At 46.9% G+C, this 23,968-nt stretch overlaps 1 protein-coding gene across 26 annotated transcripts in view; it reads right to left on the bottom strand.

Moving 5' to 3' along the window:
• Positions 1 to 23,968, bottom strand: part of CLASP2 (cytoplasmic linker associated protein 2) — a 2,039,150-nt gene that overhangs the window by 305,403 nt on the left and 1,709,779 nt on the right. For all 26 annotated transcript variants that reach the window (XM_078688301.1, XM_078688302.1, XM_078688307.1 and 23 more), the window contains 2 exons: positions 18,000 to 18,143; positions 8,777 to 8,920 (listed from right to left, as the gene is read on the bottom strand). In XM_078688301.1, the coding sequence (XP_078544427.1) occupies positions 8,777 to 8,920; positions 18,000 to 18,143 (288 nt within the window). The remainder of the gene's footprint in view (positions 1 to 8,776; positions 8,921 to 17,999; positions 18,144 to 23,968) is intronic.

Genomic DNA, 23,968 nt, shown 5'->3' with positions numbered 1-23,968 from the left:
GTCCTTGCCTCCTGCGCTGGGAGGACTCCCAGCAGCAGGAGGGCAGACTTGTGTCTCGGTGGCAGCATCCATCTTGTGGAGCTGAGGCTATGTCTGACTTTAACCGGGGTTACAGGTTACCAACATGTCGTGTCCCTCTAGAAGGGTGGAATGCTAACCCCGTCGCCAGAATTGGCGAGGGGTTAGTATTCCAATTCGTATGACACCTTACTCGACATGTTTTGATAATGTTATACCAAAGTTAGCATATGACCGCGCGGTACATAATGCCCTTAAGAGTATATGGTATAGCGTTATCATGGAACAGCTATTAGGACTTGGTTCCGCAAGCTGCAAACGGGCTCAGCTCATGCCAGAGCACCATTTCACATGATTCCATGCACTCTGCCTTCAGGATTGTTAAGGCCTGCCATAGGAGTGACTGATAGGAATATATGTGTCCATTTTAGGTTTAGATATAGGAATACTATATCTAAAGCAAAGGGTGATTACACCACCTTGCCCCAGCTGTCAAGCAGCCAGTTGTGTCTGATTTGGATGGCCAGCCAGGGGTGGCATAATACATGCTGCAGCCCCTGGTAGGCCCTGGGTACACCTATGCCCTGGGCACCTAAGGTACACTGTACAGGGACTGATAAGGTGACTCAGTATCCAATTAGATATGTACCTAAGGTACATGGAATCCATTTTACAGAGAGAGCAGTAGGCCTGGGGTCCTGAATAGCAGGGCCCCAGGTCAACTAAGTCAGAAAACCAGCAAAACACCAGGCAAAAAGTTGGGGGCAACCATAGTCAGGGATCTACCTTCCTACAGGAGCAGTCCAGCAGGACAGGATACAAGCATCCTGGGACCGGTTTTGGGGTATCACCCCTCATAAGCCAGGCTAGCTTGAATCCAGTGGCAAAGTGTGCAAGGGACCCATGCCTGGTCATACCCTTCCAACTTAGATCGAACAAAGGAAACACACGGAGGTGATGGACGGAGCGCTGAAACTTTTCAGACACTCACTCCCCGTCACAGATCTGGGTTGAATCCATCATTCTTTAGCTCACTTCGCCACCTCAGCTCAGACACAGCTATATACAAATCAGTCTTGACCCTGTGCCCCATGGGAACAGTCCAGCCCTAACTGCCACGCCAGATCTTCCCTGAACCGGAAACGAGCATCATGGGACCGGTTTCGGGGTAACACCCCTCACCAGCCAGGCTAGATTGAATCCAGGGGCAAAGTGAGCAAGGGACCCACATCTGGGCATACCCTGCCAACTTAGCGCGAACAAAGCAAACACAAGGAGATGATGGACGGAACCCTGAAACTTTTCAGACACTCACTCCGTCACAGATCTGGGATGACTCCATCATCATTCTTTAGCTCACTTCGTCATCCCAGGTCCCCCCAAGGGAGAGTTACTCTCAGAGAGGAGGAAGTAGCCCCTTCGGACAATCTGCAAAACCCACCATCTGATGTTATGGACTGCCAGTGGGGCAGGTGAAATGAAATGAAATGAAAAATTGCATTTGTATAGCGCATAACTGCCCTGAGGCCTCGCAGCGCTTGAAGATTAAATGGTTTAGCGCAGGCTCAGGGCAGATCAGCAGGATTTTGCAAACAAATGCGTTTTCAAGGCCTTTCTAAAAGACAAGAGGTTGCTGTTTCCTCGGATGGTGAGGGGAAGGGCGTTCCAGAGTCTGGCCGCTGAGGTGATGACAAATCCCGCTCCCAACTTGACGCCCATGGGGGTAAAGGGGCAGATTAGGTTAAGATTTGGAGGCTGCCAGGGGGATGGTGGACGGACCAGACTGCTGGTTATCTGACCCATGAGGTCTGTGGATACTGCACCCTTGTCCACACAGAGGCTGAGAAGCATGTGTGGCTCTGTGCCTGGGGAGAAATCAGCATGGCTGAAAGCCTCTTCCGTAGCCACCAAAGTAACGAAAGCGGATTGAGGATAAGGTTGGGCCGTAGAAAGGCCTTAGAACTCGGCTGTAGCCCCCCTGTCCTTGAAGAGCTCGATATCCTTATCTCTGAAGAGATAGGTGCCATCGAAAGTCAGGTCCATAAGGAAAGCATGGACCCCCCCCCCCCCCGAAAAGTCATCTTCCTCAAACAGGCTTGGCGCCTCAGGGCCACTGTCGATAAAACAGCTCTGCCCAGTGAATTGGTTGTGTCAAGTGTAAATCGTTTTGCAAATTTTGCTTCATCTCTCAGATTGAACACAGCATGAGAGAGAACTTGTAAACCCATGTCTCACAGAGTGTGGGTGTATGGCACCGCAATGCCAGGATGGTGGAAGAAAACATCTCCTTCCCCAAAGAGTTCAGCCTCGTTGGTTCCCTATCCAAGGGAGAGGCAGGGAATGCCCCTTGGGGTGTTGAGACTTGGACCAACAACTTCTCCAGGGAAGGGTGTTGGGTGATGAATTTTGGGCCTCCTGGAGCTGAGCGGCAGGAGATCGCTCTATTCACAGGAGCCCCAGTGCTGGCTCTGGACCTGGTTCCCTAATGAACATCAGTGAGTGCTTCGTTGAAAAGGAGTGGCAGTACAGATGTCAAGACTCCCGGTTACAGCACCTCTGTCTAGGTGTTAGTCTCGACTGCCACAGAGGGCAACTGAAGATCAAGGACCTCAGCAGCCCTCCGCACCATCATTAAATATGAAACTTTCTCCTCCGTAGCCACGGTGGATGAGAAGGCATAATGGTATCTGGAGAAGTATCTAGCCCACTGGCTTCATCCTCCTCACAACAGTCCATCTTAGGGCCTTTTTCATAGAGATAGTATGGGAGGGATGGTATTCTGCAGGGTCCAGTTACCACTCCACATCATACCTGAGTCCTAACCCAAGGGAATAGGGCTCAAGTTTCAATCTAGCGAGCAAAGTTCCTGCTGTGATCAGAATAGGGATGGTGCCAGTGGCATCGGGAGCGTCGGCATTGGGACTGGCACCGGAAAAGGTCGAGCTGGCAAAACATGCGCTAGTCCGGATTCAGGAATGGATCCATGGGGGCACACTTGAGCCGGGTCCAGAGCCACTGCCGTGAACCAGATGGGACCCCTTCGAACCCCGCGAGACCCGAAGGCGTGGCAGAAGGGTCGGCTGCTCAAAACTGAGGCATATCCCCTAATAGAAATTTTTCAGTTGGGTCACTGTCGCTCCAGCCCCTGGAAAGTCGGGAAGGTGAGAAGCCAGGCCTTGAAGAACAAGTTACTTACCTTCGGTAACGATATATCTGTAAGAAACAGTAGTTAGTATTAGATTCCTTACCTTAGAATATCCCCAGGCGTCAGACTGGATCCGGAAATATTTGCGTAGCAGTACCCTTGCGCGTCGGTAGGCGTCGTCTGCGGCTCCGCGTCCGTCGTCGGCGCCGTGATGACGTCGTCGAAGTACTTAGACGCCGCCTCCGCGCGCTGACGTCAGTTCTTAGACACAGCTTTTCCGCGCCAGAAACGCAGAGCCATGTTAAAAACCAACACTGGTGCCCTTGAAACTAGGGCCCTGAACCCTAGATATTAGTTCACAGAACGGGGAGGATGGGTGGGGCGGTAAGGAATCTAATACTAACTACTGTTTCTAACAGATATATCGTTACCGAAGGTAAGTAACTTGTTCATCTGAAAGAAACATGTTAGTATTAGATTCCTTACCTTAGAATAGATACCCCAGCAACACCAACCCCGGTGGTGGGTCTGCGAACCAATAATCACACCACAAAGACCTGGAGGACGGAACGGCCAAATCCCTCCGGACTTGGCTGTCCAGGCAGTAGTGTCTCGCAAACATGTGCAGCGATGCCCACGTAGCTGCCTGACGGATGTCCTGCAAGGGGACTCCCCGGCCCAGGGCAGTGTTAGCTGCCGTGCTCCGAGTGGAATGGGCTCTCAGCCCAACAGGAGGCTCCTTCCTCACCAAGGAGCAACATACCTTGATACACAAGACGACCCACCGAGAGATGGTCCTCTTGTGCACCGCCCGTCCCTTCTTAGCGCCCACGTAACCAACAAAGAGTTGGTCATCCACCCGGAACTGGCGTGTGCGATCTAGATAGAACGAAAGCGCACGTTTTGGGTCCAGACGGTGGAGCCGCTCTGCCTCTTTAGAGGGATGCGGTGGCGGAAAGAAGGTGGGCAAGGTGATAGACTGCCCGATATGGAAGGCAGTGACAACCTTGGGCAGGAAAGATGGTCTAGTCCACAACACAACCTTTTCCGGATGGACAGAAAGGAAGGGGGGTTTGGATGAAAGAGCCTGGAGCTCACTCACTCTCCTGGCAGAGGTGATGGCTACCAGGAAAGCAATCTTCAGAGTAAGAAGACGGAGAGGACAGTTGTGAACTGGCTCAAAGGGAGCGCACATCAGAAAGGTAAGAACAAGGTTCAAGTCCCACTGAGGCATCACAAACGGAACAGGAGGGAACATGTGTGTGATGCCCTTCAGAAAACGAGTTTGAATAGGTGACTTAAACAAAGAAGGTTGATCAGGCAGCCATAGAAAGGCTGAAAGGGCAGAAAGGTAACCCTTGATAGTGCCCAGAGCAGAGCCCTGCTGGGCAAGAGAAAGAAGGAAGAGAAGAACCTCAGAAAGAGGATCCACAGCCTTTGCTGTGCACCATGCCACAAATTTGTTCCACCTACAGGCGTATACCGACTTTGTGGAGGGACGCCTGGCTGCCAGAATGACATTACAGACTTCAGGAGGCAAGTCAAATGGCCTCAACTGTCGCAGCTCATGGAGGTGGAGACTGGACAGGTACGGGGGGAGGACCATCCCCTGCTGCTGCAGCAGAAGGTCCTCCTGAAGAGGCAGACGAACCGGGGGATCGACTGACATACAGAGTAGCTCGGGATACCAGTACCTCCGTGCCCAATCCGGAGCCACAAGGATGACTTGGGCCCGGTCGCGTTTGATCTTCTTCAGAACTCTGGGCAGAAGTGGTATAGGCGGAAAGGCGTACAACAGACCGCAACTCCACTCGCGACGAAAAGTGTCTCCGAGCGAGTGCCGCCTTGGAAATTCCAACGCGCAGAACTGATGACATTGCGCGTTCTCTTCTGTGGCGAATAGATCTAACCAAGGCTCTCCCCACTGCTGAAAGAGGCCTTGCGCCACTTCCGAGTGCAGACGCCATTCGTGATCCATCATGCAACGACGGCTGAGCTCGTCCGCCCCGGCGTTCAGAGAACCTGCCAGGTGTTGAACCACCAGGGTCACGCGCTGATGTTCCAGCCACTGCCAGAGGCGCAGAGCCTCCTGGCAAAGGGTTCACGTCCCACCCCGCCCTGTTTGTTGCAGTACCACATGGCGGTGGTGTTGTCCGTGAACACCTGCACTACACTCCCCCGGACAGAGGGGAGGAATGCCTTCAGTGCTAGACGAATCGCCCACAGCTCCATAATGTTGATAAGGAGCCGGGACTCCGCCCTAGACCAGAGGCCTCTAATCTCCGCCTCTCCCATGTGGCCTCCCCAGCCCCGGAGGGACGCGTCCATCACAACTACGTGCTCCGGTTGGGGAAGGGAGAGGGATCTGCGCTCAAAGATAGGGCGTAGGCCCCTTTGCCCTTCTTGGGTACCAGAAAGTAGTGGGAGTAGCAACAACACCCTACTTCTGGCCCAGGAACGCACTGGATGGCCCCCTTGGCCAAGAGGGCCGTAACTTCCTCCTGCAGAAGTCGCAAATGATCCCCCGATACGTGGTGGTATTACGGTGGCATGGCTGGAGGGGTCGCCTCGAAGGGGAGTGAGTAGCCCCTTCGGACGATTTGCAGCACCCACCTGTCCAAAGTGACAGTGCGCCAGTGGAGGAGGTGATGGCGAACCCTGCCCCCCACTGGCGTCACATGGGCCTGAAAGCACGGACTAGGAGGGTTCTGAGGCGGATGCTGCGGGGAAAGGTGTGGACTGTCCTCGCCGTTGTCCCCGACCGCCACCACGGCGGTTTCCACGGTCGCCACTGCGTTGGATATTACTCTGCGGTGCGTGGCTGGCAGCACGTGTGGGGGTGCCCCTTCCGTGGCCACGAAAGGAGCGAAAGGCACCCATTTGCTGGCGCGGGGCCGAGAGGCCCAAGGACCTGGCCGTAGCCCTGGAGTCCTTAAAAGCGCTCAAGCACATGGTCTGCCTTGTCGCCAAAAAGGCGACGGCCATCAAACGGCATGTCCATGAGTGTATTCTGGACATCGGCCGAGAAGTTGGCGGACCTCAACCAGGCGTGGCGACGAATCGCCACCGTCGTTGCCATCGCTCTGCCCAGTGAGTCGGTGGTATCCAGCCCACACCGGATAGAATACCGTGCTGCATCTCGGCCTTGCACAAGGGCCTGGCCGAGTTTAGCCCGTACCTCCAACGGGCATTCTGGCAGCACGTTCGCGACCGTATCCCACAGAGAGTGGGTGTAGCGGCCCAAGAGGCATGCGGTGTTGGAAGACCGCAGTCCCAGACTCAGGGAGGAGAATACCTTTTTGCCGTACTGCTCATACCTCTTGGATTCCCTGTCAGGCGGAGCCGACGGGAATGCGGTCTGGGAATTCGAAGCCTGGATAACGAGGCTCTCAGGGGTGGGGTGGGTGGACAGGAAACAAGGGTCGCCCGGGGCCGGGCGGTGGTGTCTGGCCACGTTCCTATCTACAGGCGAACCTGTAGCGGGCCTGCACCATGTGCCCAAAAGAACGTCGGTCAAGGCCTCATTAAACGGCAGCAGAGGCTTACCCGAGCTTGACTGCGGTTTAAGGACCTCAATGAGAAGGTTAGTCCTCACGGCCGCGACGGGGCGCTCAAGGCCCAAGGCCATGGCCGTCCGCGTCAACACCACGCTGTAGGTTGCCCCCTCCTCCGTAGCCACGGTAGGAGGTGAGACAAAACCAGTGTCTGGCGAGGTGTCCAGACCACTGGCATCCCCAAGTCCACCTGTCCAGTCCTCCTGGGACTGACACTCTCGTGTCAGAGGGTCCTCAGACCCTTCCCAATTCTCCTCATCTCCCATCTCCTGATACTCAGGGTTGTCAATTGATGGGGCCGGTTCATTGAAGTAAAACTCTCCAAACGGCTTTGAGAGCGGCGCCGGAGGTGACACCTGAGGGACCGGCGCCGGTGAGGTCGTCAGGTCAACTGGCGATGACCTGGATCCAGAAGCGTATCCAGCGGGGCCCTGCGGCACCGAGCCCGAAGGCGCCGGCGGCGTCGGGGCCAAAGCACCCGCCGGCGTCGGGGCCAAAGCCCCCGACCCGCTAGGGCCCCCAGACGGGTCCACTGGGCCCGAAGGCGCCGCGGTGCCCGCCGGAGGAGTGAGAGACCTCAACGCTCGATCTCCTTCGACGTCGCGTCCGGCCCAGGGACCAGAGGGTGTGGGGCCGTACGCGACGCCCGTCACTCCGACGGAGCCGCGTGGGCGGTGTCACCCGAACCCCAGGCCGCGTCGCTCGAGCGTCGGGGGGGGGGGGAGTCGGAAGACCGATGACGTCTCTTCGACTTCTTGTGCTTACCTGACGACTTCGAACCTGAGGAGTCATGTCGACTCCCGGAGCTATGATGGCTCTGATCCCGCGACCGGTCATCATGGTCGACGCAGAGACAGTGAAGGCACCGGCGGTGATGGTCAGTGACCGACATCAGTCGCTTGCAGTCCTCACAAGGCTTAAAACCTGGCATCCCTACCGGCACCGTTCGGAGTCGAAGACTTGAAAAATGATCAAAAGGGATCGTAAAAAGTTTAGTTAAAAAATGACTAATGTACCACTTTTTCCGGATCTGCGCTGCTGGCGCGGAAAAAAGAAGAACTGACGTCAGCGCACGGAGGCGGCGTCTAAGTACTCCGACGACGTCATCACGACGCTGACGACGGACGCGGAGCCGCAGACGACGCCTACCGACACGCAAGGGTACTGCTACGCAAAAATTTCCGGATCCAGTCTGACGCCTGGGGATATTCTAAGGTAAGGAATCTAATAGTAACCTGTTTCTTTCAGATAGTTGACGCTCCTCCCTTTTCTTGCGCCTTGAGTTGCCAGTGTTCTACGGTCATGGAATGGGACAATGACCTCTGACTCCAAAAGCCATCCCAGGACCTTTTTCTCGACCGTAACCTCGATTTACATGAAGCTGCATGCTGGGCAGCCATGAACTTTAGGGACAACTACCTCAAAGCCTTTGGGTTCATGGCGTAGCAATCGGAGCACAACTTCAGGTTACGCTCAAAACACCACAGACAGACACGGGGTGGAGCCGCAGGGCTGGAATGCTGTCTTCCTAGATGACATCTCCTAACACACCAGGAAGAAAATCCTCAAAAATACTCAACAAAACGTTGAAAAAATCCAGTCAGTGATAAAGGAGTAGCTCTATTCTGCATCAGCACTGGTTGGCGCGGAAAGAAATTAAGTGACGCCAGCGCGCTCAAGTGGCGCCTATATAGATGCAGCTAATGTCACTTCCAGCATGTGTGGTACACGTTGAGCAGTTCAGCACCACCTATTTGAGCACAGGGGTACTACTCACAAAAAATCATCCGGATCCAGTCTGAAGCCGGGGGAAATTCAAAGGTAAGTAATCTGCAGCTAGAAGTCTCTATCAGATATATTGTTAAGAAGAAACAAAATAACAGCTTGCCGTTTGCAAAGGTTTCATTAGAAACTATAAGTGTTCCACCTCCGATGCAGAATTTTGAAATAAACACAGAATAATTCACCTATTAAATAATTATCAACAGTTGCCCAAGTCTTATTTTGATTGCATAAACTCTTCACCGCCATTCCCCGAAAGTTAATGTCCGAGCCATACCTGTGCACCGTTGCCTGCATTACGAAGATGATTCTGTAAAAGCTTGGTAGCGCCATCCTGAAAAGTTTTCGGTAAGGCTCCCAGTAACATTGTAAACTCTGGGGTGTTGAGTTCGAACAATGAAATCAGCACTGACTGTGCAGCCTGGAAAAGGATTGAAAAATGTTATGAAATGACTAGACAGTTACCCGTCTTACCAAATATTAATACTGTAACTGTGAAATGCGTGTATGACGATACCCAATTGTTCTGCATATCAATGTCATGATGATCTCAGTTACAATCCCAACACATTTACTTTTATGATCGACACAGTTTCAATGCATTTGTGAACAAACAAAACTCAAAACTGTCTTTTGTACGTTGAAGTACTTAACACTTGATTATTTTATATCAGCAGTTTATTTTCCCCAAAGAAAGAGAATGTTTGGGAAGGTAAAACTGTCCATCAGTTCTGACTGAGTGCTTTCCACTTAACTGCTAGAGTGACCAAGGTTATGTTGGGCTATCAGTATTGCACTGAATTGCAATTTCTTAATGATAAGGTTACATAGTTGCTCCAATAATGGAACAAACTGTCAAAGCACAGGCAAAATTTACAGTTATGACAATTTGGCCACGTAGCAAAATATATAGTTAAACAAATCAACTTTGAATGCAGTTTGTGAAGTAAGCAACTGCATTAATACACACTGAAGGTGCCTAAGTGCCTATCAGGATAGATGGAGAGTTAAGTGCCCACTTTAGCAATTACTGTAAAGGTGGGTACTTAATAGGCATTGCTGCAGATATAAAAAAAACACTGTTTCCACGCATGCACCATTCAGCCTTTGATGCCATCCTGCACCTATCAGTTCATAAAATACTTTAAATGTTGGATCCAATTTCCACTGGCCTAAAGCTATGGGCCAAATAAATGCCCGGCCTAAAGTTTAAGAGAGAAGGTATGGCAGTGTATCTTTGGTTCATATAGAACTCTGAAAAACAATATATTTCCTTGGAGTAAACCTGAAAGTACATTTTTAGGGATACATGCACTAATTTCTGTAATTCAGGCTACAAACATGATTCCCACAATCTGTGGTTAGATAAGAGTACCCACGGGAAAGGGAATTACCGAAGGTAAGTAACTCAGTCTTCTTACTGATTCTTCTAGCCACAGGTTTTTCTTAGTTAGAATAGATACCACAGCAATACCTCCAAAAGGTGACGGACACGGGGAGTGGGCTCTGAGTAGGAAATCTTGCAGGAACAAGTAGGAAAAAAGGCCTCCAGTTGGAACTCGCGGCCAAGGGAGTAATGTTTTGTGAAAGTGTGCGTATGTTACAGCCTGGCAGATGTCTAGATCCACCTCCTGGCCCTTGCCATAGCCCTTGTAGAATGAGCCCTCGGCTTTCAACAGATTCTGAGCCAGAATACTATCCGCCTTGCAAGATTCCTCATCTGCACCATGTTGCCTTTCTTTGTCCCTCTGAATCCCCAATGAGAAGATCAACACGTTGGTCTTGTACAGTTAATATAGAAACTCAAACCTCTCATAGGGTCTAGCTGATGGAGCCTCTCTTCTTCTTTTGAGGGGTGAAGCACAGAGAAAAAAGTTGGTATGGTAATCAGTTGATTGACCGAGAAGGTTAATACCATCTTGGCAAGAAGGCAGCCTAAGTTCTCAGCACCAATTTGTCCTGGAAGAAATGGCGCTGGGAGGCAGCAGAGAGAGAGAGACAGTAGTTCACTCACCAGGTGCGCAAAAGTGATGGCTATAAGAAAGACTGTATTGAATGTCAAATGTCGTAGTGAGCAACTATGCATAGGCTCAAAGGACATGCACATAAAGAAAGTCTGGGCTAGATTCAGGATCCGCAGAAGGATGGCGAATGATATTGAGGGGTGAGGAAACATATGCACCAGGCTACTAAAAAAATGCATCACAACCAGTGATTTAAAGAGAGAGGGTTGATCAGAACTCGAGGCAGGGCAAGTAATGACTGAAATGTGTACTGAAGACCACTTTCCTCTCTGCTGCATTTTTGTCTTTGCTCTTGAGCCAGTCGTGATTGCTATCAGAAAGATTACAAACATTAAGGGCATCCCCACTCCGGCAGCTGAACACAAGGCCTTATTTTATGTGGATGATACTAACTTTATAAGATCCCGCAAACTCCACCACACATAATTGATCTCAAGGGTCTTAGTATTCTTGGGTTACAGCAATAACTTGGAGAAATGAGAGGCCGGAGGCCTCCATCCTTTTTTGTCTTGAGGATGTAACACAACAGGACACCTTACTCCTCTCAGAGGCCAGCACCCGCTTAATGGTTACTTTGACCACCAGGAGATTGGGTTTGTTCACAAACACAGAGGTGTGGTACACCAATAAACGCATTAGTGGTTGGTACAAAAGGAATGGCGAGACATAGCCCCTTTGAACAATGTGCAAAACCTAGCTGTCTCATGCTGGAGAGGTTGACAGGGCAGGCCGTAGACTTGGGAGGATTAAGGTTGTAGGGCCAGGAAGGAAAATGAAAGCAGCTTGGTAACCGAATGCAGCAAGGAAGCAAGAGTCAGAGGATCACTGTCCGTACCTCGGCTGCCACCATGACGTCTAGACTGAAACAGCTAAATTTGTTGCTGCACTGAGCGGGTAATGTTGACGCTGCTGGTAAGTGTAAGAAAGTGGCTCTTTATATACTACACCAAAGTAAGGTACAGTGTGCACAGAGTCCAGCAGTCCCCAGAAGTTTGGCAGAGGTTAAAGTTAGATAGAACCTTACTCTCCAAAGTAGTAGCTTGGTCGAGTAGTAAGGCAGTATCAGAGGACAATGTAAAGCATTTGATGTACACACTCACTCAGCAATTGGTCTCACACACTCAAGAACTGAACTCTAGGCCAATTGTTTTGTATAAAAAAGTATAAAAAATATACTTGTTATTTTATTTTAGAACCACAGGTTGGTATAAAAATACATTCTCAGAATGAGATGCTACAGTTGAATACTGTCAATGAGCAATAGACTTTTGGATGCAATAGATACAGTTGTTGCAATATGCAACACAAATTTAACACAATAGTAACATCGAGCTCAATGGGAATTTTAGGCAAACTGCAATAGCAATTACTTTACGTACGTTTTTCTTACTCAGGGCTGGATCCTGGATTCAGCCATGGTGCACCTCCTGAAAACAGTTGAAGGAAATCGTTTTTGTTAAACAGGCGATTTCTAAGGAATATTTGTATGTTTAAAAAATCCACTTAAAAGAATTTCTGTCAAAAAACAGCCAATGTTACCCAATGGAGGAAAATCAGGTTATCGGAAAATCACAGTTATTTTCACTTTTTCTGGTCAGTGCTGGATGCGAAGATCCAGCACTGGGATTGTGAATATTTCAAAGTTTCAAAACTCGACACTTAGAAGAATTTCCAAGTGAAAACCAGTCAAAGTTACCCTATGGAGAAAAAGTACTCGACTGGCAGAGTTAAGGTTCTGGGGTAAGAATCAGGGGTCTCCCAGGTTCAGGTAGGTACTGTAGTTACACCCTCAGGGGCAGAGGGGCATCCGGGTGCAGAGAGAGTAGGCCCAATGCTAGAAGGCAGGCCACAAGGCTGTGAGAGTAGAGCTCCTGGTCACTTGCTCAGGGCAAGTGGGGAAGTCGAACAGAACAGATGGTGCACTCCCAGCGACATGGGGCGGCTGGGTGAAGGGTGCTTTTGGGCTGTCGGGTGCCCAATGGATTTCAATGGGAAAGCTGAGTGACGAAAAAAGACTGCAAGCTCGGGAACAGTGATTCTTCAGGTGCAACCACCACTTCGAGGGGTAAGTTGGGAAGCTGTAGGTTTGGTAGACACCCAGGAGTTGGGCACAGGGGGCCACGGGGCGCCGGGGTGTCTTTAGGCGTCGGGAAATCTTACCCCCTGCTGGTTGGAGCATGGTCGTTTTAGAGCACTGTTTTCATTCCCGGTGGAACCGCTACTGGCCAACCAACTGCAAAAAATGTGCTGCATGGCTAAATACTTATAAGGCCCCAAAGGTGAGACCAGCTGCATTGCAAATGCTTGTTTGCATATGGTATATATACATACTGATCTTAAAGTGAGTATTTCAACATCATTAAAGTATACATACACTCCAAGAAGGAGTATGCTTTTGGCAGAAAAGGAACAGATAAGTGTTGAGGCTGCAGGTGTCGTCAGGAGCGTCGAGGGGAGTCCTTGGGTGCTGGATTCTTGGTCACAGTCGCCGGGGGGACGTCCTCGTGGTCTTTGTTCACTTTGGCACAGGCCGGGCTCGGCGGGTGCAGAGTGTGCTGAATTCGCAGTTCCTGGCTGGCACCAGGGGTTGTAGATGGTTGTAGATGTTTGAGCAGAACCACTGCTTGTGGGAGTCCCAGTGTTTGGTTGAGCAAGGTAGTCAGATCCTCCGGGGTTTTTGAGGTTGCTGACCATAGGAGACGCCGGGGTTTAGCAGGAGCAGGTTGGTGTCGTCCTCTTGTTAGCAGCTGCACGGCAGGTCTTCTTTTTTCTTGTTCTTCTTGTAGTTTTGGAATCGGGATCTGAGGAAGGAAGGTTCTGGGTGCCCCCAAATACTACATTTGGGGGCGTTTACAGGTAGGTAAGGGCAGGGACCAATGGGTCCCTTCCCTGAAGTGGGTACACCCCCTATTCTGCCACTCTCCAGTGGGAGGGGGCAGGAGCCTGCCCCTGGTTGGCTGGGTGCCCCCATCCTCAAGATGCCGGGGACTCGAGGTTGCGCTTCACCTCGCCTCCCTCACCCTACAAGTGTTTGTTTTTCCTGCCGTGTCTCCTGCCCAAAGTGGGGGGTAGAACCAGTGGGGACCAGTTGCTGAGTACAGCAAGGTGTCTGGAAAGGCGGTATGCCTTTGAAGCTTCTCCTTCGCGAACCCTGCCCATCATGGGGGAGGAGGCTTGGCACCTTGTCCCATGATGTGCATTGTTTCAGGCCCCCGAGAGTGGCAAGCTCTCGACCCAGAGGTCCAGAAACATGTCTGGGGGTGGCAGCCTTGGCAGCCACTCAGTCAGGTCACTGGGAGTTGGTCGAGTTTCAGGGGGCATCTCTAAGATGCCCTCTGTCGTACATTTTACATTAAATCCCACACTGGCATCAGTGTGGGTTTAACGTGCTGAGAAGTTTGATACCAAACTTCTCAGTCTTCAGTGTAGCCATTATGGTACTGCGGAGTTCGTAATAATCTCCCAGCATCATATACTCTTAATGGCAGCACTGCACTTACAGTGCCCAGAATGGCCCTGGGTACATGGATTATGCACCTGTACCCTCACCACTGGCATAGGGCTTCCAGCTATAGGGGTGACTGATTTATGCCAGAGCAGTGTTGTGTGGGCATGGCACACAGGGATGTATGCCACGTCCATTTTTTGTTTAGTTCTGCACCAAGACACGCAGCCTGCCAAGGCAGTGTGTGCATGTCAGGGCACAGGGCCTCTAAGGGTGGCACAATAAGTGCTGCAGCCCTTTTTGTTACCTGGTTTGAATTAAAAATAATCAATAAGGCGTACAAAAGGGCACACAACAATTACAGAGAAAGTCTCCTTGAAGCTCCCATTGTAAAAACTGAAGAGAAAAGACCTTTCTGCATCAAAACCTACAATACCAATTCAAACCAGGTAACAAAAATTGTCAACAAACATTGGAAGATTCTCAATAGCGGTGGTCTGAACATCCCCAAACCTATGTTTTCGCACAGAAGAGGAAAGAGCATATGGGACACAATTGTCCACACAAGACCAAAAGAAGCGGCACTAAGAGACCCAACGTCCACTCTGGCCAACATACAAGGACATCATCCGTGCGGAAGATGCAAAGTATGCCACCTCACCAAGAGAAGCAAAGACATCAAATTCCAAAATGGCACCACATGGGAACAGAGGAAATTCACCACATGCAACAGCGCCAATGTGGTATATCTAATAACCTGCCCATGCCACCTAGAATATATCGGCATGACAACAAGACCTGTCAAAACTAGAATAGGAGAACACAAGAGCAACATAAAGTGTAAGAAATCACCCAAAAAATGGCATCCCATTTTCTGGAGAAAGGGCACAATATGGATGATATCTCTTGGACTATGACTGAAGAGGTACAAAATGAGAGATATTTATTTGAAAAAGAACAAAGATGGGTTTTTCGCCTTAAAACTAACAGGAACGGGCTAAATGATGAAATAACGTGGGGTCAACTTTAATCAGGCCATCCCGACTAACATTGAACATCATAGTGAAAGTATATAGCACCCCCAGATTTTATAAATCCAAGGTGCTTCTTAAATGCTAACAGACAATATCCTACCACCTACGTGCCCCACACAACGACTGTGTGTATCTGGGAGAGGGGGGCGAGGGCATTCACGAACCATGACAGAGAACTTTGGACACAGAACATCAGTTTCTCTTAATTTACAGTCAATAAACTGACCGTCAGTCCCTTGTTTTGCTCAGACTTTTCTGCCCTATTTTTCTGAAACTCACATTTACTGGAAATCTTTTTTCCGCTGATATACTCTTTAATAATATGCAATTGACATTAATCTTTATTTTACACAATCCCCGGATTTTTAAATTTAATTTTCCTCATTTTCTCAGTCTAAGTAACGAATCCGGAAGTGAGTACTTCACTGTGTATACCGGCAGGACAACAGTGGTGGCCATTTTTGTTAGTGCTCGAGTCTTTCTCTCAAACGCGCTAGACAGGAAGCAACTCGCATGAGTTTTTGCAAACACGTTATGGCCCCAAACAAACAGCTGCTTTGAATCTGCCTATTAACTATCCAATCATCGGGTAGTTAAATAGCCTGGCCACTACACTCTCCGCTACCACCTGAGCAGCACAGAGGCCAGTGTGAAGCAGAGGACGGATCTCAGGTCATGTGAGTAATAGACCGGAGCCGGGGTCTCGAATAATCGGCATTTTCCAGATAGAGGTCACAACCACAGAACGTCTATACTCTGGTTTTACCGACAACCGATCTCAAAGGGTCCATGACCGGATTTCTAACAGTAATACCTATGAATTTAAGCGGCAACTTTAGATTGTTTTTTAAAAGAACTTTTTCTCGTTCTCTGGTTCCCCCGCAGTGTTTACCATTGGAGACACCCTCCCCTCCGAGGTGAGCTCATGAGGCCAGTTTAAATAAAGAACTATGCATGTATTATATTATATATACCTTCTGACAAACCCCACAAAAAATGCTAAACGATAGACATAATCTTTCGCTGTTTATATATACAGTTTGTTTAAACTTCAAAGCGGTCTGACGTGTGTCTGAGACATGTGAGTGGGTGTGTGTCATTGCCTTCCAACGCCACATTTTCAACAGAATGCAAGCACTTGCGTGAGTGCTTTTTTTATTGTTTACTACGAAAGAGATGTGCATTTAATAATGGAGTAAAAGCAAGGAAACTTTAAATTGAAGCACTACCTCGCCAAAGGAGAGAATTTCTTTCTGAGAAATTCTTTCAAAAAATATATCACAGAAAAATATATCACAAAACATATCACTGTTTATGTGTCTGTGTAACGAATGTGCCGCGTTAATGGTGATGTGTTGACTAGCAAAGCATACATAAAATGTTTTTGCTTTTGTATTTCAGATGGCCTAGCTGCCAATTTTTGTAGGGGCGAATTATCAACCTCTTTCAAAACAGATTAGCCTATTTTTTCAATCTGTTTTTAGGACAATAGGCTTATCACATATAATTAGATTTTTCTGAGTGTAGTAGGGATCCCATACGGTCCTGATGAGTAAAGCAGGGGGGACTGCTTACTAAACATGTCGACCAGGGAGGGCATATTAATTACACCCTAACTAACCCCTTGTTAACATTTCCAGCTGGAGAAGCGAATAAAAAATATTTGTTCTACTAGCCAGGAAATTGTTTACGTTTATTTCACTTGTCACCACACTCCCTACCACTCCCACTACCGACACCACACATAGCCTTTCACAAAAAATAGTGTTCCAACGTAGTCGTCGGTCATAGCACGCCCCACCCCGTAGAGATACGGGAAGACCCCCATGATGAAGCATGACACTATGGGATTCATAGTGTGTGAGGGGTATTTTAAAAACACATAGTGTTCCTCCAGGACACTTACCGGAGTAACAGCACCCACCTCTGTGTGCATAACGTGAGTAATTATAAAATATTAAAAAATATCTAAGGATAGAATCTCTGTGTTTATGAACTCTGACGGAGGTTCTTCAAGCAGATTGAATGCAAGTTGTATTACTGTAAAGCCAATTAAACATTCAGGTTAGTGTACTTTTGATTCCACCTTTTTAGCCACCACATTTATTTTGTTTTTCACATATAAGGACTAGGTTGGTTGACCCCTTCTGGTTGGACAGATGATTTTCCCCTGCAGACTCAAACACTTAACCCATCTCCCTTGCCATTGTTCCGGCTTTGCATTTCATAAGGTCCTTTCTTTATTTGACTAATAAAAACAAGAAGCATGGCCGTTTTAGAACACTGTTTCCATTCCCGGTGGAACCACTACTGGCCAACCTGCTGCAAAAAATGTGTTGCATGGCTAAATACTTATAAAGCCCCAAAGGCGAGACCAATTGCATTGAAATGCTTGTTTGCATATGGTATTTAACATGGTGTATATACATACTGATCTTAAGTTGAGTATTGCAACATCATTAAAGGATACATACACTCCAAGAAGGAGTATACTTTAGGGAGGAAAGGAACAGATAAGTGCCCCAAGAAAGTGCACCGGTCACTCTACAGGATTTGAGAAAATGTGCAACTATCTCTTGCTTAAGTACATTTTCCAATCATAATATAAGTGATTTTTTTGCTAGTTATTACATAATAAAATTAGACAGAGAGCAAACCATTTGTGCTAGAACCCTCATTTCCCAACACTTCTCAAAAACATACCACACTATAAGCTGCACATCTAATTAAAATATAATGAGAAACAGAAGGACCCTGCTAAGGAAAGTATTGCTGTACAAACCAAGACAATATGGAAATTATTCATTTTCTACCAGAGATAAATCTCAACAATCATAAAAGTACTACCATTTTTTATAAAGGAAAGATCCAAATGTAGTCTATTGTCATATACGGAACTTATGTTTTCACTCTTAGAACACTGCATAGATAGTTTAATTGACTAAATCAAATATTTATGGAAGTACTACATTTAAAGAAAATCAATAAAGTTCATACCTTCCTCACATCAGAACTTTTGGGCTCTGTTGTCCAAGTGATGATTCGAGACACTGCTAGACGCGTTTCACTAGAATTTACAAAATCTCCAGGATCCATTTGCTGAGCTAATGTTTCAATGTACTTGAGAATGGCAACTTTCACCTACAGAAGGAGGCACAAAAAGTTGACATTTTGGATGGTTATGAAGTGTTCTTTTCCAGAAAAATACATAAACATGGATTGTTTAACTTCTGAAAACTGTTCAAGGATTAATATATTCTGGTGGTGCAGAGCAGAGGGTTTTTGTTTCAACAGTCGTTATTTGGGATTTTAGTAAATGGTATAATCAACACTGAGGAACACGAATGGCTTATAAAAGGGAATTAAAAACACCAACCCCAATAAGCTTTGTTCCTTCCCTACCATGCCCTTCCACATTGCCTATCAAGTTCAACCACCTCCAAATGTCCCATCCCACCCAGATCGAGAATGTTGTGATCAATTCCCCAAATTCTCAGATCAATCAAACAGAATTTATATAGTGCTGCTAATCACCTAATAGGGTATTCAGGAGCTTGCAGGTCCCGGAAGCTTATTCGAACAGCCAGGTCTTGAGGGCCATTCAGAATTACTGCAGTGAGGTGATGGTATGGAGTTGGGCAGGGAGGCTGTTCCGGCTCTTTGCTGCTATGTGAGAGAAGGAGCGTCCTCCAATTCTTCTTTGGTAGATGCGGGAAGAATGGGCAAGTAAGAGTGAGGAAGAGCATAGTCTTCTCGACTGTTGGTGTAATTTCAGTGGGTGGTTAATGTAGGCGAGTCCTTGGTTGTGTAGAGCCTTATGCGCGCCAGTCAGCAGCTTGAATTGGCATCTCTTCTGTACAGGGGAGCCAGAAGAGTTGCCTGAGGTGACGTGCGATGTGGGTTTGTCGGGGGAAGGCGGAGGAGGAGTCTGGCTGCGGCGTTCTGTATGGTCTGAAGTCTCTGTAGGCCAGGGTTAGGTTACGGCGCACGACTTTGAATAATTTAGTGACCTTTCTTTTTTTAATATGTCTACGTGCTCATATTAGAGGGACTCCTGGTCAAAGATGTTGAGCCCTTGCAGCCTTCTGGGGTGTCAGTTTTCTGCAATTTCAAATAGATAGGCAACTCCAAATTTTCCAAAGCGCTTTTCTTTTTTGTACTTTACATTAGCTTTTCCAACCCAAATAATGACCGTGCACTCTGAAGTCATAAGTATATGGAAGGAGTAGTGTGTGATCCTCACAACGCCAATATTACTTGTTTTGCCACCTGCTGAAGATGGAGCATTTTCTTACTCAATGTGGAATTGTAAAGGATAAGATGCACCCAAAGGGAAACCCTGCAACATCACCTCTAGATATTTTGTTAGTAAAGACCCCTGTGGCCAGAAGTGCAATCTCTAGAACAGTGTTGACCAAACATTTTAGAACCACTGCCCAATTTGTAGGACCACAAACTTTCGCGACCCACTCAGCTTTGACAGAAATGAGGCGGGCTGGTTTTTTATTGTAACTAAAGCATTGTGTGGTAGTGCACTGCTGCACATTTTTCATTGAAATGGCCACTAAAATGGCAGAGACATACAGTTTTACTGATAAAACTATAATGCACACAAATAATAATGTGTGGAAAGTAAATGTTTATCACTTATGCAACACCAAGGAAAGGGTGTTGATTTGTTTTGATCCTATTAAAATCTTTGTTTCCATCACACTTCAGAATTGCAAAACAAATTGCTTCATGTTTGCTTTCCTAAGTGCTGGATGTATACAGTTGATTTACAGGTATTTACATTTTGCTGCATATTATAAAATATTACATCCTACAGCCTTTCATTTGCACTCCCTCTACCCCAGCAAGATTATCAAATAAATCAGTTTACTTTTCTTTTTCTAACTGCAATGTGAGAGGAGTTTGTATACACCAATCCCAATGTTAAAAAAATATAAGCAGCAATTTGTCAGAAGAGATAGCTTGACATTTGAACTATGTTTCTCTAGCGCAGCAAATGCAACAAGATAAATACAGATTTCGAAGGCACCTTTATTTATTGCATGGACATTCGTGACCCACCAGAACCCAGCTTGCTGATCTAAAATATCATCCCAGAGCCTATTTGTAACTGGGCAGGCCCAGAAAGGAAGTGCTAAAGTCACTCTGAACCACCCATCCACCATGTGTTTGTCCCTGACTAAAAGGCTGCAGAAATGCATTTCAATGTCTGAGTGTAAAGTCATCTGTGTATAATCTGGAGGCACATTTCCCCTGCTGTGTGAATCTTTAACAAAATTGTTTAGATGCACAAAACTTCACTTCAACAGCTTTCATCCAACTGGATGCCCAAATGTTCTAAACAATGAGTCTGAAGGGGAAGCTTCCCACTGGTCTAAGGAGTAGTGAGGACAGTTTAACTAGGAGGTGAAATGCCCAGGTCAGTATCTGTAAGTACTATAATATCTGAGCTTTGATCAGTAAAAGTCTTCTTGGACGTCAATGAAGAACTTAATTGTCCCTCAAATTAATTACCTAACATTCACACCTGAATTTTCCATGCTGCTGGATCATTAACTGGGGTGGGTGACAACACACTATATAGACGAATCACAACCCTTGCCAGTGTGAACCCTAAGCTCTACTCACTGGTAGCTATCGCACAGAGCAAACAGGCTTAGCTCAGGGCAATGTGTTAAGTATTTATGCAGTACCACAACAGTAATAAATTCAATATGAAAACAAAAATCCCAAACTGAATTTGAGTAAAATTGAATAAACATAATACACCAAAATGCTAACAAACGGAATAAGAGGAACCGGATATATTATTTAAAAAAAAGTTTTAACTAAAAATAGCACAAAGCAGCACAAAATTCCTATGATAGTCAACGGTCACAGTAAACCATGGCCTAATTTGGTGTTGACGGCGATAGACAGTGAGTCAGATACACTAAACAGGTTTGTCCTTGTAAAAGTTTTTACCATCAGACTTTAGCTCTATAAGTCCTAATCCACCAGAGGGGTACACTTTTAAAGCTTCCCCAGACCTCACGGAAGGCACTTAAGAGATTTACAGGGTGTCTGGTAGAGGCAAATAGAAGGGTCCTGTTCAGGTAAAGTTGCCACAGGTCAGCAGAGCAGTTGCAGGAACAAGCCCTTGTAGCATGATGTGTCCCTGCATGTAGCTTTAGCACAATGTCATCCTTATAACTTTTGGAGCCCACTTCCTTGTACTGGGTACCAGAGAAAACATGTCCAATCCTTCAGGGCTCTTCTCAAGTCGCAGCCAGCAGGTTCAGGCCTTTTCTGATCTTCCTCAGGTCCAGGAGTGTTCTGAAGTGGGTGCCTAGAGATGCCACATTTATGTCTGGCATGAGCTACTTGTGGGAAGGACTCTTGGACATGCCCTCACCAATGGGACAAAAGTTCCTGGGAACAACTCTACTCCTTTGGGCATCTTCAAGATTGTGATGTCTGTTGCCACACTAAACTTTGGCTCTGAGGTCTGGGTGTGAGTGTGTGGGGACTATACTATAGTAATCATAATGTCTTCTCAAATATAATACTAAAATCCAGTCTGGGGCAGTCACTGCAGCCCCAACAAACCCAGAAACAGAGGTCTGTTAGAGCAAAGCAGGGTTTTCCAGGAACCGGACAGTGGATACACAAGAGATGTTTTAGAACCCGGTTTTCCTTCTTTTCAAGTGTGCCCCAGTGCTATAGGTAAAAACAGGGATTTCCAGTGACCAGGCAGTGGCTAAATGCAAACGGTTTCCTGCCCTTTCAAGTGCACTCCCTGTGTTATATGCAACTTCAGCAGTCCATTCAACCATTCACACCCATTCAAATGCTGGCTGGCAGCAGTGGAAGAGCAAATGAGCCACCAGAGGATTTAGGCAGGGGAGAGGTAACTTTCTAAAAGTGTCTTTTCCTTAATATTTATAAAAATTCCAACCTCCCAATGAATTGGATTTCTGATAACTATTAAAAGTAGCTGCCTAATTATTTTTCTAGTTGATTCCTAACTATGGTTAGCATTATTAAATGTAATAAGGTAGCACAGTGCTTTCCTATGGACCAGCCAGCCTTGCTATAGTGAAAGTAGATTTTGGTTCTAATGCACCTTGGCTAATGGGTAATAAGGCCTACATAGGGGTGACAAATATTTAAAAGAAAGGTCTAGACTTCTCAAAAGTGTTTATTTTGACAGGTCACATTTTTGTTTTTAAACTGCCATTGTCAGGCTGCAATGTTAGGTCTGAAGATATGTTACCCTGTTATGGTAGTACTTGGCACAACACCCGCTACTGTCCAATAGTGACCTTTAACTTACAGGCCCGAGTATACTTTGTACCATATATTAGAGACTTACGACAATCCGGTGTAAACCAATTTCATCATGTTGAAAAAGAGTGAGCATGGGACCTTCACCCCTGGTTAGCAGGGATAAAGTGTACAGAGGCCTATAGCCAGAAAAGATATGGTTAAGCACATAGGTAAAATGTATTCAAGAGTAACCTTGCAGAAACAGCAAATATTCTACAAATGTCATGTTAAATGATACTATTCTTGCTACAAAGCAGACTATACGTTTGCAAAAGCTCACTAAATCTGCTTAGCTGCTTGTAAGAGGGCTGTGAGGATCCACATGTGGGTTTCTAGAGTGACTGATAACTAATAGATGCCCAGATCCCAAATCCTAGGATACTTGATATAAGTGGACACTCCACTCAGAGTTCCAGAAATCTATTTTTGGGCAAGCTTAGGTTGAGCTAGTTTGACTAAAACATATTAATTTTGAACCTGGAGAGTGACCGAAACACTCAAGGTTTATCCACCAGTTACAGTATAGACTAGTACAGATCTGCCATGGTCACCAGGATTTCATTCGCATAGGTAGACAATTTAAACACATACATCACTAATTTAATAACCTGAATGGGAGGAATATATTTAATGCTGCAAGTACAAAGGACTATATGTTTTGAAAGAATTACAGTTAGCTATTGGCAGCCAATGCAGACTATCAGGGCTAGTGTAGTTGAGAAGTCCTGCAGCCTTTAAAAGCATGCTTTGCTGTTGTGTCCTGAATACGCTGCAGCGGACACAACTGGCCAATAAAACAGCCCGAGAAAAATGCTGCAGTAGTCAAGGCGGAATAGGATTGCACAGCTGGAAAGCTTTTTCCCAGGACCCTCCTATGGTGCAAACACACTGCTGACAGATGATTTACTTGGGGAAAGAGCTGCATCCCAAAGTAGTCACAAATTACAGATCTTGGTGGTCCCTGGGGGAGAAGGGATAGGTTGGAGTGACCGTAGATGGTGGTGAAACCATTTAAAAGCTGCCAGCCTGGCACATAGAGCACTTCTGTCTAGTCAGTTAAACTTCAAAAGGGGGTGGCAACTGCTGTCAACCATTTATGAAATTTGGCCACTGTTTGAGGTGAATGATGTTCAAATTTTATTAATATTTGTGTACTGCCTGCATAGTTCATAAAGCTGAACCTAAAAGAACAATAAGCAATGCTAGTGAATATATACACAGGTTAAACAGTGTCAGGCTCAAAGATGAATCCTGAGGGTCAATGGTTTGAGTAGAAAGAGGCCACATATGATTAAGGGCATTAAGGATATGGCCCGTAGACTTAACAAAGGGGAAGTCTATGAGGACCCATCCATCATGGAAGTGCTGGACAGTGCTGGGAAGCACCAGTTTAGAGATCTTATAATTGCTGGGCTCGGCGAGGAGCAGCAACAAGGGACTCCGTCCCTTTCCTCAGTTTTGGCATACATGACACTTCATTCTATTCTCCTGATTCAACCTTTTTTGCTGATGCTGATTGCCCATCACAAGAGATTCCTCCTTGGGAGGTTTTGTTTAAACCTATTTCATTGTATTGTCTCATTTCCAAGAAGGAACGACAGGGCTAGTACTCTATGTACTTGCCCTTGTGATACCATCACTACTCA

The sequence above is a fragment of the Lissotriton helveticus genome, chromosome 4_1 (assembly GCF_964261635.1).
Source record: "Lissotriton helveticus chromosome 4_1, aLisHel1.1, whole genome shotgun sequence".
NCBI classification, from domain to species: Eukaryota; Metazoa; Chordata; class Amphibia; order Caudata; family Salamandridae; genus Lissotriton; species Lissotriton helveticus.
Note: the sequence above shows the minus strand (reverse complement) of the source record. Positions and strands in the feature narration are given on the sequence as shown.